Source organism: Heptranchias perlo, chromosome 13 (assembly GCF_035084215.1).
Source record: "Heptranchias perlo isolate sHepPer1 chromosome 13, sHepPer1.hap1, whole genome shotgun sequence".
Classification (NCBI taxonomy): Eukaryota; Metazoa; Chordata; class Chondrichthyes; order Hexanchiformes; family Hexanchidae; genus Heptranchias; species Heptranchias perlo.
In genome coordinates this window covers 67,279,868-67,297,948 of record NC_090337.1, presented here as the reverse complement: position 1 = coordinate 67,297,948, position 18,081 = coordinate 67,279,868, and the positions used below count along the sequence as shown (strand labels likewise).

The 18,081-nt window shown below is 44.4% G+C and overlaps 1 protein-coding gene across 3 annotated transcripts in view; it reads right to left on the bottom strand.

Annotated features, from left to right (window-relative positions):
• Positions 1-18,081, bottom strand: part of LOC137331690 (lactosylceramide 4-alpha-galactosyltransferase-like) — a 73,155-nt gene that overhangs the window by 16,613 nt on the left and 38,461 nt on the right. For 2 of the 3 annotated variants that reach the window (XM_067995654.1, XM_067995652.1), the window contains one exon: positions 10,423-10,943. In XM_067995654.1, the coding sequence (XP_067851755.1) occupies positions 10,423-10,917 (495 nt within the window). In that variant the 5' untranslated portion in view covers positions 10,918-10,943. Of the gene's footprint in view, positions 1-10,422; positions 10,944-11,029; positions 11,173-18,081 lie in introns of all 3 variants that reach the window. The other variant, XM_067995655.1, reaches the window with a different exon arrangement.

Sequence of the window (18,081 nt, the reverse complement as noted above, 5' to 3'; positions counted from 1 at the left end):
GGAATTCTCTACCCCGGAGGGCTGTGGATGCTCAGTCTTTGAGCCTGAGATGGATAGATTTTTGGACTCTAAGGGAATCGAGGGATATAGGGATCGGGCGGGAAAGTGGAGTTGAGGTCGAAGATCAGCCATGATCTGATAGAATGGCGGAGCAGGCTCGAGGGGCCATATGGCCTACTCCTGCTCCTATATCTTATGGTCTTATAGAATTGGCTCAGTGGGAGGAAGCAAAGGGTAATGGTCGACGGGTGTTTTTGTGACTGGAAGGCTGTTTCCAGTGGAGTTCCGCAGGGCTCAGTACTAGGTCCCTTGCTTTGTGTGGTATATATCAATGATTTAGATTTAGAAAGGTAGAAAGGTTACAGCACAGAAGGAGGCCATTTGGCCCATCAAGTCTGTGCCTGCTCGTCCCACTACCCTGCCCTATCCCCACAGCCATACAAACTTTTTCCTTTCAAGTACTTATCCAGTTCCTTTTTGAAAGCCACGATTGAATCTGCCTCCACCACCCCCTCGGGCAGTGCATTCAGATCCTAACCACTTGCTGTGTAAAAAAGTTTTTCCTCATGTCACCTTTGGTTCTTTTGCCAATCACCTTAAATCTATGTCCTCTGATTCTTGACCCTTCCGCCAATGGGAACAGTTTCTCTCTATCTACTCTGTCTAGTCCCTTCATAATTTTAAATATCTCTATCAAATCTTCTCTCAACCTTCTCTGTTCCAAGGAGGACAACCCCAGCTTCTCCAGTCTATCCACGTAAATAAAGTCCCTCATCCCTGGAATCATTCCAGTAAATCTTTTCTGCACCCTCTCTAAGGCCTTCACAGCTTTCCTAAAGTGCGGTGCCCAGAACTGGACACAATACTCCCGTTGTGGTCGAACCAGTGTTTTCTAAAGGTTCATCATGATTTCTTTGCTTTTGTACTCTATGCCTCGATTTATAAAGCCCAGGATCCAGTATGCTTTTTTAACCGCTTTCTCAACCTGCCATGCCACCTTCAATGATTTGTTCACATACACCCCCAGATCTCTCTGGTCATGTACCCCTTTTAGAGTTGTGCCCTCCAATTTACATTTCCTTTCCTCGTTTTTCCTACCGAAATGTATCACTTTGCATTTTTTGCAAATTTCACCTGCCAAGCGTCTGCCCATTTCACCAGCCTGTCTATATCCTCTTGAAGTCTATCACTATCCTCCTCACTGTTCACTACACTTAAGTTTTGTGTCATCTGCAAATTTGGAAATTTGTCCCTGTACACCCAAGTCCAAGTCATTAATATATATCAAGAAAAGCAGTGGTCCTAGTACCCTAATCCCTGGATAACACCACTGTACACCTTCCTCCAGTCCGAAAAATAACCATTCACCACCTCTCTCTGCTTCCTGTTACTTAGCTGATTTTACTAATTTTTTTGGATTTCTTTTATCAATTTTAACCTTCATGCTTAACTCCCCTTCTATTCAACAGGATAACTGAACTCTAGGATATCCAAGCGTCATTGTTTAGATGACCAGCATATTTACATTATAATTAAAACAGCTAGTACCCTTAGGTGATCCAGTGACATAATTCGCCGGTGTTTGTAAAAGATCTTTGTAATATACGACACAATTTTGCCAGCGATGTCTGTTATACCTCAACATAAAGTCCAGAGCTAAATACCAACCGTAGGAAGTTTAACCATGGAAAATGTATGAATTGTTGTGATTTAATTATCACTCGGAGCAGGCTTACAACATTTTATAACCAGAAACCAGCCTGGATGTAATGAAGTTGGGTTTATTTACTGAGTTATTAGGCTGGGAAATAATTACCCTCATTTTAAGAGAGATCTGCTTGAGCAGTAGATCATGCTGTACTCTGCTGTGACTGCAGAGACTAGTGTACCTACGTAAGGGGTATGATTAAGAAGTTTTGCAGATGATATAAAAGTTGGCCGTGTGGTTGATAGTGAGGAGGAAAGCTGTAGACTGCAGGAAGATATCAATGGACTGGTCAGATGGGCAGAAAAGTGGCAAATGGAATTCAATCTGGAGAAGTGTGAGGTAATGCATTTAGGGAGGGCAAACAAGGCAATCACACAATAAATGGGAGGGTACTGAGAGGTGTAGAGGAACAGAGGTACCTTGGAGTGCATGTCCACAGATCCCTGAAGGTAGCAGGACAGGTCGATAAGATGGTAAAGAAGGCATACGGGATAATTTCCTTTATTAGCCGGGCATAGAATATAAGAGCAGGGAGGTTATGCTAGAACTGTATAAAACATTAGTTAGGCCACAGCTTGAGTACTGTGTACAGTTCTGGTCACCACATTACAGGAAAGATGTGATTGCACTGGAGAGGGTACAGAGGAGATTTGAGGATGTTGCCAGGACTGGAGAATTTTAGCTATGAGGAAAGATTGGATAGGCTGGGGTTATTTTCTTTGGAAGTGGAGGCTGAGGGGAGGTTTAATTGAGGTGTATAAAATTATGATGGGCCGAGATAGTGGATAGGAAGGACCTGTTTCCCTTATCCGGGATCCAGTTGTCGTGGTCCATGTAGGAACCATCGACATAGGTAGAACTAAGAATGAGGTTCTGCTGAATCAGTTTGAGGAGCTAGGGTCTAAATTAATAAGCAGAATCTCAAAAGGTAATAATCTCTGGATTACTACCTGAGCCACACGCAAATTGTCATGGGGCAAACAGATCAGAGAGCTAAATGCATGGCTGAAAGAGTGGTGTGGGAGACAGGGGTTTCGATTCATGGGGCACTGGCACCAGTACTGGGGAAAGAGGGGGCTGTTCCGATGGGACGGGCTCCATGTAAACTGGACTGGGACCAGTGTCCTGGTGAATCGAATAACTAGGGCTGTAGATCGGGCTTTAAATTAAAAAGGTGGGGGGGGGGGGGGGAATTTAAAAATCTAATCAGGAAAGTCAAGGTATCAGAGCAGTGTAGTGATTTGGGTAAAGATAAGCAGAGTGTGGCAGGAAGGGACAGAGTTTACCAATAATAGAGCATCAACAAATAAAGTCAAAGCAGGAAAAAAATGGTAAAAAGTCAAAATTAAAGGCTCTTTATCTGAATGCATGGAGCATTTGTAACAAGATAGATGAATTAGTTGCACAAATAGAGATAAATGGGTTTGATCCAATAGCCATTACAGAGACATGGTTGCAAAGTGACCAAGGTTGGAAACTAAATATTCCAGCATATATGACGTTTAGAAAAGACAAGCAGAATGGAAAAGGAGGGGGTGTAGCCCCAATAATAAAGGACGACATAAGGACAGTGGTGAGAAAGGATCTTGATTTGGAAGATCAGGAAGTGGAATCAGTCTGGGTGGAAATAAGAAATAACAAGGGGCAGAAAACACTGGTGGGAGGAGTTTATAGGCCCCCCAATAGTAGCTATACTGTTGGACAGAGCCTTAATCAAGAAATAATAGGAACTTGTAACAAAGGTAATGCAATAATCGTGGGGGACTTTAATCTTCATATAGACTGGGCAAATCAAATTGGTAAAGGTAGTTTGGAGGACGAGTTCATGGAATGCATTTGAGACAGTTTCCTAGAGAAATACATCATAGGACCAACAGGGGACAGGCTATTTTAGATCTGGTATTATGTAATGAGATAGGGTTAATTAGTAATCTCATAAAGGATCCTCTGGGGAAGAGTGATCATAATGTGATAGAATTTCGCACAGAGTTTGAGAGGGACATACTTAAGTCCGAAACTAGAGTCTTAAACTTAAATAAAACCAATTACATAAGTATGAGGGGCGAGTTGGCTAAGGTAGATAGGAAATTAAATTAAAACGGTATGACAGTAGATAAGCAATGGCAGACATTTAAAGAAATATTTCAGAATTCTCAACGAATATACATTCCAATGAGAAATAAAAACTCCAGGGGAAAAATGATCCACCCGTGGCTAACTAAAATTAAGGATTGTATTAGATTAAAAGAGGCTTATCATGATGCAAAGAATAGTAGTTAGCCTGGGGATTGGGAGAGTTTTAGAAACCAGCAAAGGATGACCAAAAAATTGATTAAAAAAGGGAGAAAATAGAATGAGAGTAAACTAGCAGGAGATATAAAAACAAATTGTAAGAGTTTCTTCAAAATATGTAAAAAGGAAGAGAGTAGCCAAAGTAAACATTGGTCCCTTAGAGGCTGAGACAGGAGAAATTATAATGGGAAATCAGGAAAGGGCAGAGACGTTAAGCAAATATTTTGTATCTGTCTTCACAGAAGACAAAAAGTATTCCAGAAATAATGGGGAACTAAAGGGCAAATGGGAGTGAGGAACTTAAAACAATTAATATCAGTAGAGAAAAAGTACTTGAGAAACAAATGGCACTAAAAGCCAACAAATCCCCTGGACCTGATGGCCTACATCGAAGGGTTCTAAAAGAGGTGGCTGCAGAGATAGTGGATGCATTGGTTTTGATCTTCCAAAATTCCCTAGATTCTAGAATGGTCCCAGCAAATGTGACCCCACTATTCAAGAAAGGACGGAGAGAGAAAACAGGAACTACAGGCCAGTTAGCCTGACATCAGTCATCAGGAAAATGCTGAAATCCATTATTAAGGAAGTGGTAACAGGACACTTAGAAAATCATAATATGATTAGGCAGAGTCAACATGGATTTATGAAAGGGAAATCGTGTTTAACAAATTTAGTTGAGTTCTTTGAGGATGTAACTAGCAGGGTAGATAAAGGGGAACCAGTGGATGTAATATATTTGGATTTCCAAAAGGGATTTGATAAGGCGACACATAAAAGGTTGTTACACAAGGTAAGGGCTCACGGGGTTGGGGGTAATATATTAGCAAGGATAGAGCATTGGTTAATGGACAGAAAACAGAGAGTAGGAATAAACTGATCATTTTCAGATTGGCAGGCTGTAACTAGTGGGGTACCACAAGGATCAGTGCTTGGGCCTCAGCTATTTACAATCTATATCAATGACTTAGATGAAGGGACCGAATGTAATGTATCCAAGTTTGCTGATGATGCAAATCTAGGTGGGAAAGTAAACGGTGAGGAGGACAGAGTCGGCAAGGGATTTGGACAGGTTAAATGAGTGGGGAAGAAGGTGGCAGATGGAGTATAATGTGGGGAAATGTGAGGTTATTCACTTTGATAGGAAGAATAGGAAAGCAGAATATTTTTTAAAATGGTGAGAAACTATTAAATGTTGGTGTTCATAGAGGTTTGGGTGTCCTTGAAGAAACACAGAAAGTTAGCGTGCAGGTACAGCAAGCAATTAGGAAGGCAAATGGCATGTTGGCCTTTATTGCAAGGGGGTTGGAGTATAAGAGTAAGAAAGTCTTGCTACAGTTGTACAGGGCTTTACAGTACACCTGGAGTACTGAGTACAGTTTTGGTCTCCTTATTTAAGGAAGTATATACTTGCCTTAGAGGCGGTGCAACAAAGGTTCATTAGATTGATTCCTGGGATAAGAGGGTTGTCCTATGAGGAGAGATTAAGTTAAATGGGCCTATTTTCTCTGGAGTTTAGACGAATGTGAAATGATCTCATTGAAACGTATAAGATTCTGAGGGGGCTTAGACAGGGCTGATGCTGAGAGGCTATTTACCCTGGCTGGAGAGTCTAGAACTAGAGGGCATAGTCTCAGGTAAGGGGTTGGCCATTTAAGACTGAGATGAGGAGGAATTTCTTCACTCAAGAGGGTTGTGAATCTTTGGAATTCTCTACCCCAGAGGGCTGTGGATGCTCAGTCGTTGAGTATATTCAAGGCTGAGATAGATAGATTTTTGGATCCAGTGGAATCAAGGGATATGGGGATCGGGCAGGAAAGTGGAGTTGAGGTCGAACATCAGCCATGATCTGATTGAATGGCGGAGCAGGCTCGAGGAGCCATATTGCCTACTCCTGCTATTAATTCTTACGTTTTTAATTGTACCATTTAGTTTATATTGCCTCTCCTTGTTCTTCCAGCCAAAATGTATCACTTTACACTTCTCTACTTTGAATTTCATCTGCCATGTGTCTGCCCATTCCACCAGCCTGTCTGTGTCCGCTTGAAGTCCATTGCTATCCTCCTCACTGTTTATTACACTTCCAAGTTTTGTGTCATCTGCAAATTTTGAAATTGTGCCCTATACACCCACGTCCAAGTCATTAATATATATCAAGAAAAGCAGTGGTCCCAGTACTGACCCCTGGGGAACACCACTGTACACCTCCCTCCAGTCTGAAAAACAACCGTTCACCACTACTCTCTGTTTTCTGTCACTTAATCAATTTTCGTATCCTTGCTGCCCCTTTTATTCCATGGGCTTCAATTTTGCTGACAAGCCTATCATGTGGCACTTTATCAAACACCTTTTGGAAGTCCATATACACCACATCAACTGCATTGCCCTCACCAACCCACAATGTTACCTCATCAAAAAACTCTATCAAGTTAGTTAAACACGATTTGCCTTTAACAAATCCGTGCTGGCTTTCCTTAATTAATCCACGCTTATCCAAGTGACTATTAATTCTGTCCCGGATTATCGTTTCTAAAAGTTTCCCCACCACCGAGGTTAAACTGACTGGCCTGTAGTTGCCGGGTTTATCCTTACACCCTTGTTCAAAAAAGGGTGCAAACATTTGCAATTCTCCAGTCCTGGGGCACTGCCCCTGTATCTAAGGAGGATTGGAAGATTATGGCCAGTACCTCTGCAATTTCCACCCCTACTTCTCTCAGCAACCTCGGATGCATCCCATCCAGACCGGGTGATTTATCTACTTTAAGCACACCCAGCCTTTCCAGTACCTCCATCAATTTTTACCCCATCCAGTATTTCAACTACCTCCCCTTTTACCGTGACTTTGGCAGCATCTTGTTCCTTAGTAAAGACAGATGCAAAGTATTCATTTAGTACCTCAGCCATGCCCTCTGCCTCCATGTGGAGATCTCCTTTTTGGTCCCTAATCAGCCCCACCCCTCCTCTTACTACCAGTTTACTATTTATAAGCCTTTAGAAGACTTTTGGATTCCCTTTTATGTTAGCCGCCAGTCTATTCTCATACTCTCTCTCTCTGCCCCTCTTATTTCCTTTTTCACTTCCCCTCTGAACTTTCTATATTCAGCCTGGTTCTCACTTGGGTTATCAACCTGACATCTGTCATACGCCCCCTTTTTCTGCTTCATCTTACTCTCTATCTCTATCTCTTTCAACATCCAGGGAGCTCTGGCTTTAGTTGCCCTACCTTTCCCTCTCGTGGGAATGTACCTAGACTGTACCCGAATAATTTCCTCTTAAAAGGCTGCTCATTGCTCGATTACAGTTTTGCCTGACAATCTTTGATTCAAATTTACCTGGGTCAGATCCGTTCTCAACCCACTGAAATTGGCCCTCCTCCCATTAAATATTTTTCCTCTAGATTGCTCCTTGTCCTTTTCCATAAATAATCTAAACCTTATGATGCTATGACGTGGAGATGCCGGTGATGGACTGGGGTGGACAAATGTAAGCAATCTTACAACACCAGGTTATAGTCCAACAGTTTTATTTGAAAATCACAAGCTTTCGGAGCTTACCTCCCCCGCCAGGTGAGTGAGGTTCTAAAATCGCACAGCATATATTCGGCTGGGAGACAGTCACAGCAATCAAAGGTGTCGTTAGTGTCCAGACAGGCCAGCCATGGAAAACAGTACATCCCAGTATACTGAATACACAATGGGTCAGATTACACAGACAAAGAGAGAAAGAGACCTGAAAGGCAGAGAGAGAGAGAGAGAGAGAGAGAATGTCCAGTTGTATCAAAAACAGATAACTTTTTTTCCCGCTGGTGGGGTCACGTGCAGCGTGACACGAACCCAAGATCCCGGCCGAGGCTGTCCCCATGGGTGCGGAACTTGGCTATCAATCTCTGCTCGACAACCTTGCGTTGTCGTGTGTCTCGAAGGCCACCCTGGAGAACGCTCACCCGAAGATCGGTGGCTGAATGTCCTTGACTGCTGAAGTGCTCCCCGACTGGGAGGGAACCCTCCTGTCTGGCGATTGTTGTGTGGTGTCCGTTCATCCGTTGTCGCAGCGTCTGCATGGTCTCGCCAATGTACCATGCTCCGGGGCATCCTTTCCTGCAACGTATGAGGTAGACAACGTTGGCCGAGTCACAGGAGTATGAACCATGCACCTGGTGGGTGGTGTCCTCTCGTGTGATGGTGGTATCTGTGTTGATGATCTGGCATGTCTTGCAGAGGTCGCCGCGGCAGGGCCGTGTGGCGCCGCGGACGCTGCCCTCCCGAAAGCCGGGCAACCCGCCGCGAACGATGGTCTGCTCGAGGTTGGGTGGCTATTTGAAGGCGAGTAGTGGCGGCGTGGGGATGGCCTTAGCGAGGTGTTATTCATCATCGATGACGTGTTGAAGGCTGCAGAGAACATGGCGTAGTTTCTCCACTCCGGGGAAGTACTGGACAACGAAGGGTAGTCTGTTGGCTGCGCCCCGCGCCCGCCTTCTGAGGAGGTCTATGTGATTCTTCGCCGTGGCCCGTCGGAACCGCCGACCGACGAGTCAAGAGTCATATCCCGTTCTTACGAGGGCGTCTTTCAGCGTCTGCAGGCGTCCACCGCGTTCCTCCTCGTCTGAGCAGATCCTGTCCATAGGGGATGGCCCCTTCGACGTGGTTAGGGTAGAAGCTGGAAAAGTGGAGCATCGCGATGTTGTCCGTGGGCCTGCGGCAGAGCGAGGTGCTGAGGTGCCCGTCCTCGACGGAGATTCGTGTGTCCAAGAAAGAAACTGACCCTGAGGAGCAGTCCACGAGGGGACACCACCCACCGGGTACATGGTTCATACTCCTGTGACTCGGCCAACGTTGTCTACCTCATACGTTGCAGGAAAGGATGCCCCGGAGCATGGTGCATTGGCGAGACCATGCAGACACTGCGACAACGGATGAACGGACACCGCGCAACAATCGCCAGACAGGAGGGTTCCCTCCCAGTCGGGGAGCACTTCAGCAGTCAAGGACATTCAGCCACCGATCTTCGGGTGAGCGTTCTCCAGGGTGGCCTTCGAGACACACGACAACGCAAGGTCGTCGAGCAGAGATTGATAGCCAGGTTCCGCACCCATGGGGACGGCCTCGGCCGGGATCTTGGGTTCGTGTCACGCTGCACGTGACCCCACCAGCGGAAAAAAAAGTAATCTGTTTTTGATACAACTGGACATTCTCTCTCTCTCTCTGCCTTTCAGGTCTCTTTCTCTCTTTGTCTGTGTAATCTGACCCATTTAGGGAACAGCAATCATAGTATCATAAATGTAAGCAATCTTACAACACCAGGTTATAGTCCAACAGTTTGGGATATACTGGGATGTACTGTTTTCCGTGGCTGGCCTGTCTGGACACTAACGACACCTTTGATTGCTGTGACTGTCTCCCAGCCGAATATATGCTATGCGATTTTAGAACCTCACTCACCTGGCGGGGGAGGTAGCCTCCGAAAGCTTGTGATTTTCAAATAAAACTGTTGGACTATAACCTGGTGTTGTAAGATTGCTTACATTTATGATACTATGATTGCTGTTCCCTAAATGTTCCCCCACTGACACCTGCTCCACTTGACCCACCTCATTCCCTAGAACCAGATCCAGCAATGCCTCCTTCCTCATTGGGCTGGAAACATACTGATCAAGAAAGTTCTACCGAACACTTCAGAAATTCCTCCCCCTCTTTGCCCTTTACACTATTACTATCTCAGTGTATATTAGGATAGTTGAAGTCCCCCATTATCACTACTCTATGGCTTTTGCACCTCTCTCTAATTTCCCTGCAAATTTGCTCCACTATATCCTTCCCACTAGTTGGTGGTCAATAGAATACACCCAGTAGTGTAATGACACCTCTATTGTTTCTTAACTCGAACCAAATAGATTCTGTCTTTGACCCCTCCAGGACATCCTCTCTCTCCAGCACTGCAATATTCTCCTTAATCAATACTGCCACCACCCCCTCCTTTCTTTCCTTCCCTATCTTTCCTGAACACCTTGTATCCAGGAATATTTAGTACCCAATCCTGCCTTTTTTTGAGCCAGGTCTTTGTTATCGATACTACATATTCCCATGTGGCTATTTGCGCCTGCAGCTCACCAACCTTATTTACCGTGCGTTTACACACATGCACCGCAAACCTATTAGACCTTCTCGTAGTTTCTTAGTCTGGTCCCACTTAATAATGTACTATTTCTTACTCTAGTGCTATCTGTCTCTCCCAATCCTTTGTGCACCTTGTTTCTCCTTTCTAGTGCTACATCCTGCTGCCCATTTCCCCAATTCAGAAACTTTATCTAATCCCAGGTACTGGGTCAAATAATAACTTGCGTGTTGCATGATTTAATCTCTTTTGTGTTGAATTTAAACTTAACAGCAACATCGTAATGGAAATGAACCCAAAATTCAATTCCTTACCTTTTCATACCATTCAGCCAAGCGAGTGTTGCTGAACAATTCTTTAAGATCCAAGGGCAATATGACTATATTCTTGAATGAAGAAAGCAGAGGAATGGCTTTGTACTGAGGTTGTTGATACACTAAACTCCCATTGAATTCTTTCATGAAGAAATAAACAGCTTTTTTGGGGTTTGCTCGAGCAGCTGATTCGACAGCACAAACTGCCAACTGCGAAGGCTCCAATTCACTGGAGGTCTGCACAAACATAATTCCAGGCCTCGTAGATGGGTGTGGATCTTTCAAACCATCTCCGCGGCTTGAAATGTCTGCAAGCGAGCCATGGTCCCCTTGGGTTGGTCGGCCCGGGTAGTTTGGCAGCTCATTGGAAAGATTTGAAAAGCCTCCTTGCAACAAAGTAAATACCTTGTCCAAACTGGAATTTAGTAAAAGATAGAAGATGACACAAACTCCTACTGATAGGGCAAGCAACAATCCTTTATGATTATTTTTCATAACTTGAGATCGATCTTCAATGATTACTGTGAAAAGAAAGAATGGTTTAAGAAGGCAGCAAAACAAACAGATTATGGTTTATATAATCATACCTGAGACAACCATCACTTACCGGTTGTTTCATTGATCTTTCATAAATTAGTCACAATTACCCAGACCGAATCAGTACATCATTTCCGACAGCAGGAAGAGAATGAAATAATCGTCCAACGTTTGCATGAGCAAAAAAAAATTAAGAGTTCAAAGGCAGCATGACTGAAAATTAAAATTAAAAATGATAGGTTAACGACAGCAGGTAGAGCCTCCCTCGTTCTTTGAAAAGTTCATCCTCCACAAGCAAATAGGAATTGCCTTCATGCAAAAAGTGATAAATGATGATAGGCATTGTCCCTTGAACAAAATTCACACCCAGGACATTTGAGCAATCGCGCTTCACTCTGTTCCATTAAGACTTTGATCACAAGGCTGGTTTCATTTTAAGGCCTGGAAAAGGCAGCAATGACACCCAAGAAATCAGCTAGAGTGCTGAAACATCACACAGCCAAAAATGGTACCAAAATTTAGCCATAGACACAAATGAAAGCAGTGCCAAGTCAGGGAAAGAATAAAGCCTAGGCTGGGTCAAACTTTGTTCAATGAATAAGGAACGCTTCCTAAAGTAAGTGACCTGTCGTTCCTGACTTATTCAAGCCCCATGTACAAATAGGAAGCATCCCAAAGCAACACAAAACAGTCGGTGGGATTCTGAAACCTTGGATCAATTGGCCAGCTTGGAGCACATCAACAATGTAGTACTCGACAACCCAAATTGTCCAGTCAACACATAGGTGGTGGTAACAGAAAAAGCCTCCACCGATTTACCACCTTTAACATGATAAAACATCCCAAGGGCTATGGGATGATGGGGATAAAAGAATAAAAAGGAGAATTTGCACATCAAGCAGGAATTGGGAGAAGAGTTAGCAGAGTTGACCAAAGGTGAGGTCACAGAAGTAGGTTTTGAGGAGGCTTTTGAAGGTAGGGAAGAGATACAGAGCAAGGTAGAAGGGTTTTAGTAGCTAATTCCAGAGAAGACGACCACAATGGCTTAAGACTTTGTCAACTAATGTGAAGCAGAGGGCAAATTCACAATAGTCTAGAGTCAGAAGATCAGAGGGTTCAGGCTTAGATGTAACAACAACTTGCATTTATATAGCGCCTTTAACATAGTAAAACGTCCCAAGGTGTTTCACAAGAGCGATTATCAAACAAAATTTGACAATGATCCACGTAAGGAGATATTAGCGCAGGTGACCAAAAGCTTGGTCAAAGAGGCAGGTTTTAAGGAGGGTCTTAAAAGAGGAGAGAGGTAGCGAGGTGGAGAGGTTTAGGGAGGGAATTCCAGAGCTTAGGGCCTTTGCAGCTGAAGGCACGGCCGCCAATGGTGGAGCGATTAAAATCGGGGATGCGCAAGAGGCAAGAATTGGAGGAGCGCAGAGATCTCGGAGGGTTGTACGGCTGTAGGAGGTTACAGAGATAGGGAGGGGCGAGACCATGGAGATATTTGAAAACAAGAAAGACAATTTTAAAATCAAGGCGTTGCTGGACCGGGAGCCAACGTAGGCCAGCGAACACAGGGGTGATGGGAGAACGGGGCTTGGTGCGAGTTAGGACATAGGCAGCAGATTTTTGGAGGGTGGAAGATGGAGGCTGGCCAGGAGAACATTGGAATAGTCAAGTCTAGTGGTAACAAAGGCATGGATGAGGGTTTCAGCAGCACAAGTTGAGGCAGGGCGGAGACAGGCGATGTTACGGAGGTGGATGTTGACGGTCTTGGTGATGGGGAGTATATGTGGTCGGAAGCTCATTTCAGGAAGCTTGCAAAGAGGGCACTAAAGAAATGAAGCCTGAAGGTAAGGAAGGCACAGACAAGGGCTGAATTCCAGCAACTGCAGGAATGAGGAAGAGACAGTGATAACGGAGAGGTGATATCAGGCGGTCTTGGAGGACTGGGTGTGGGATTCGAAACTCAATTTAGGATTGAGCAGATCACTGAGATTATGGTTTTGCCCTGGTGACCAGTGAAGAAAGGGAACAAAAATCAGGGTTCAGGATGCAGAGTTCCTGGCAAGAACTGGAGAGGACAGTTTCAGAGTGGCCAACGTATAGTTCAAGGAAGTTCTGATTCATCTGCAACTTGATCTACAAAGTTGCCTTGTAGATGCCCTTGAGATGAACACTGCATGGAAGGTCCAAGAGATGACCACTGCTAATTTTCCCCACAAGTCCTGCTCTCAGGTGATTAACAGTGAGGTACAGTCAACCACTGCTTGCTAACAGATTTTTATAAAAACTTGTTCCTAAAGAAACCAAATTTTGAATGTCACATATCTTCCCAAGTAACAAGCTGTGCTTATCAACTCAGTCATACCTTCTTTTGAAAGGAAAAAAGTAGATGAAAACCTACTCTGTTGTCTAGATGGACTTTCAGAAGGCATTTGATAAGGTTCCGCAGGGGGGTTTAACAAAAATGAAAGTGCACGGCATTGGGAGTAACCTGGTTACATGGGTTGGTAATTGGTTGGGAGACAGGAGAGAGGGAATAAGAATAAAGAGTCCTGATTGGTAGAATGTGATAAGTGGTGTTCTCCAGGGATCTGTCCTGGGGTCTCAGCTTATCATTGACTTGGATGAAGAAATGGAGAGTTGTATATCCAAGTTTGCAAATGACACTAAGTTAGGAGGCACAGTAAATTGTTTAGGTGGGAGCAGAAAGTTATGAAGGGACATGGACAGACTAAGTGGGCAAAACTATGGCAGATGGAGTCCAATGTGGGAAAGTTTGAGGTCATCCACTTCGGATGCTAGAAAGACAAATTGGAATATTTGCTTAATTGTGAGGAACCAAGAGCTGTGGGATTTGGGTGTCCGTGTACACAAATCACGAAAAGCTTAGTATTGGTACAAAAAGTAATCAAAAAGGCTAATGGATTATTGGCCTTTATCTCAAGAGGGTTGGAATACAAAAGCGAAGAAGTGATGCTTCAGTTGTACAAAGCCTTGGTCAGACCCCATCTGAAGTACTGCATTCCATTTTGGGCACCAAACCTAAAGGACATATTGGCCTACAGCGCAGATTCACCAGAACGATAGCAGGGCTAAAATAGTTAAATTATGGGGATTGGTTGCATAAACCTGGTTTGTATTCCCTTGAGCTTCGAAGATTGAGGGGTGATCTAATTGCGGAGTTTAAAATGATAAAGGGATTTGATAGTTTCTCTGTATCTACTCTATTTCCTTTGGTGAGAGAATCCAGAAAAAGGGGAGCCAATCTTAAAATTAGAGCCAGGCCATTTAGGGTGAAATCAGGCAGCACTTTTTCACACAAAGGGTAGTGGAAATCTGGAACTCTCCCCACTGTGGGTGCTGGGATAATTGAAATTGGCAAATAAGAGCTTAAAAACTATTTTTATGTCAAAGATAAGGTGAATCTGTGACCAATGCATGTAGATCCCTAAAGCTATCGCCTAATATGAGGCAAATTAATAATCCTAATAAAGAGAAAACAAGTAGAGCAGTATCTAGTTCCTGTGTGCACTAGAAGGTCCATTCCTAGGAATAGACCCTCCACTCAGATGTACAATGTCACCGTTTACAGCTTCTGTAACCAGATGTCGGCCTCTGAGCCAGATTCCAAGACATCAGGGCAGATGCCCTGGGCTGTCTGTCCTTCCTCGTGTCCCTTTCACAGTCCCAGCAGATTGGAAGGTAGCAAATGTAACCCCGCTATTCAAGAAAGGAGCGAGAGAAAACAGGGAACTACAGGCCAGTTAGCCTGACATCAGTCGTTGGGAAAATGCTGGAATCCATTATTAAAGATTTAGAAAATCATAATGTGATTAGGCACAGCCAATATGGTTTAATGAAAGGGAAATCATGTTTGACAAATCTATTAGAGTTTTTGAGGATGTAACTAGCAGGGTAGATAAAGGGGAACCAGTGGATGTAGCATATTTGGATTTTCAAAAGGCATTCGATAAGGTGCCATATGAAAGGTTGCTACGCAAGTTAAAGGCTCATGGGGTAGGGTATAATATATTAGCATGGATTGAGGATTGGTTAATGGACCTAAACAGAGTAGGGATAAATGGGGCATTTTCGGATTGGCAGGCTGTAACTAGTGGGGTGCCGCAAGGATCAGTGCTTGGGCCTCAGCTATTTACAATCCATATTAATGACTTAGATGAAGGGACCGAGTGTAATGTATCCAAGTTTGCTGACGATGCAAAGCTAGGTGGGAAAGTAAGCTGTGAGGAGGACACAGAGAGCCTGCAAAGGGATATAGACAGGTTAAGTGAGTGGGCAAGAAGGTGGCAAATGGAGTATAATGTGGGGAAATGTGAGGTTATTCACTTTGGTAGGAAGAATAGCAAAACAGAATATTTTTTAAATGGTCAGAAACTATTAAATGTTGGTGTCCAGAGAGATTTGGGTGTCCTGGTACAAGAAACACAGAATGTTAGCATGCAGGTACAGCAAGCAATTAGGAAAGCAAATGGCATGTTGGCCTTTATTGCAAAGGGGTTGGAGTACAAGAATAAGGAAGTCTGGCTACAATTGTACAGGGCTTTGGTGAGGCCTCACTTGGAGTACTGTGTACAGTTTTGGTCTCCTTATCTAACGAAGGATACACTTGCCTTAGAAGTAGTGCAACGAAGGTTCACTAGATTGATTCCTGGAATGAGGGGGTTGTTCTACGAGGAGAGATTGAGTAGAATGGGTCTATACTCTCTGGCGTTTAGAAGAAATGAGAGATGATCTCATTGAAACATGTAAGATTCTGAGGGAGCTTGATGGAGTAGATGCTGTTTCCCCTGGCTGGAGTGTCTAGAACTAGGGGGCATATTTTCAGGATAAGGGGTTGGGCCATTTAAGACTGAGATAAGGAGAAATTTCTTCATTCAGAGGGTTGTGAATCTTTGGAATTCTCTAACCCGGAGTCGTTGAGTATATTCGAGACAGAGATAGATTTTTGGACTCTAGGGGAATCAAGGGATAAGGGGATTGGGTGGGAAAGTGGAGTTGAGGTCGAAGATCAGCCGTGGTCTTCTGGAATCTTATTGAATGGCGGAGTAGGCTTGAGGGGCCGTATGGCCTAGTGTTCATAAATAAAGATTGGGGAAGGAAGAGGAACAGAAGAGTCAGTCAATGATCCCAAGCCTCAGAAAACTGCGTCTCCAGCTCTTTCTATTCAGGAACCCAATAGGCCTCATGAACCCAGTGATTCAAAAAATTCCTACATTTAGCTTGCGCAGAATCAATAATTCGAATCCCCTGTAATGTCTACCTGAGGGGACAAGGGCTGCAAGTTCCAGGTACCTTTCATGAATCAGCACCCCACCGGACACTCCTCCTGTTATTCAAGTGGTAGACAGTAGGTAGAAATAGCAGCAACACAGACTCAGAACCTGTAGCTTGCCCCTCAACTCGTGATATTGCTTACGCATCCCCGATTTCCATCGCTCCATTATTAGAGGCTGTGCCTAGGCCCTAAGCTCTGGAATTGCCTCCCTAAGTCTCTCCACCTCTCTCTCCTCCTTTAAGGTGCTCCTTAAAACCTACCTCTTTGACCAAGCTTTTGGTCACCTGTCCTAATATCTCCTTAAGTGGCTCGGTGTCAAATTGGTACATTTTACTACATTAAAGGCACTATATAAATGCAAGTTGTATTGTCTAAAGGGTACTTGGTGCCTAAGGGTACTGTGCTTGTTTCAGCAAAGCAGTTCTGTACAGGCCAGAGACCTCCTGAGATGAGCACTCTCTGCTCAATGGGAGTCCCATAATACTAGAGCAAAAGGAACTTGCATTTATATAGCGACTTTAATGTAGTAAAACATCCCAAAGCGCTTCACAGGATTGAAATCAGACATAAATTGACACTGAGACAATGGAGGAGACAAGTCAAAGAGGTAGGTTTTAGGGAGGTATTTAAAGGAGGAGAGGTGGATCAGTTTATGGAGAGATTCCAGAGCTTAGCGCCCAGGCAGCTGAAAGCACGGCCACCAACGATTAAAATCGGGAATGCACAAGAGGCCAGAATTGGAGGAGCACAGAGATCTTGGAGGGTTGTAGGGTTGGTGGAGGTTACACGAATCGGGGGGGGGGCGCGAGGCCATGGAGCGATTTGAACACGTGGATGAGAATTTTAAATTTGAGGCCATTTACTTAAGAAAGTAAATAGATCAGCTATAATCTACCTTAGTTTAGCCGGAATTTGGTATCAGTTGGTGCAGATGATGTTTTGGTGCCAACTAAAGGCAATATTCTCTCAGTGCCAGTCGACGTCAGCCAACTCTCACCGCTGAGGGGTGGGAGTCATGTCCTCAGTCTAAGTCCGTCTTGGCGTCATACGATGGCAGAGTGTCCCTGACATGAACCGAGGGCTTCGCATCCTCAACACCGTCTGTTAGTACACGAGCCGCGTCCCCGGTCCCCTCCCCGCCGCCGGGCCGCGTCCCCGGTGTCGCGGCCGGTTCCTTTCGCTGCTTGTGCTTATCTATCCAGTCTTTAAATGATGTGGAAATGCAACGCAGCTGATCTTTGCAATGGGGTTTGATGGAACGGAGATAAATTTGGTGAACAAATATCGCGTTGATGAGACAAACAGGACGTTGGAGCAGAAATGCTGACCCAAAGAGAGAGGCACTTAGTTTGTTTTGATGCATGTAATGCTTTTCATGGATTGGTGCCACAATGCAATCACAGCCTGGCTGGCTGATGTAAACACTCAAGGCCGAGCATAATATTCCAATTTGCTCTTTAGCCCGGTCTTTATTATTTCTGTAGGGGTTTTTTTTGCTGCCTATCTTGACATTCAGTGAGTATAGTATAGGTTGCCCATGCTACCATACGACCTTTAGCTGGGGAAAGCGAACATTCACAATGGCACAGGTGCTGAAGCCTCTGTGTGATGCAAGAGCAGGAAACCACTCGCAGTCTGTCGCTTTTTGACCACAATTTCATATCCAAGCTCATGCTCACAACTCCAGTTCTCTCACTAAAGGCAAAGAGCCAGTCGCCCATAAGACGATCCTCGCCCCCACCTACAACTGAAATTTGCAACTTTACATGTGGCAAGAATGGGAACAGTTACCCTCTCAACGCAGCAGGCTGCGCCAGGGGGTA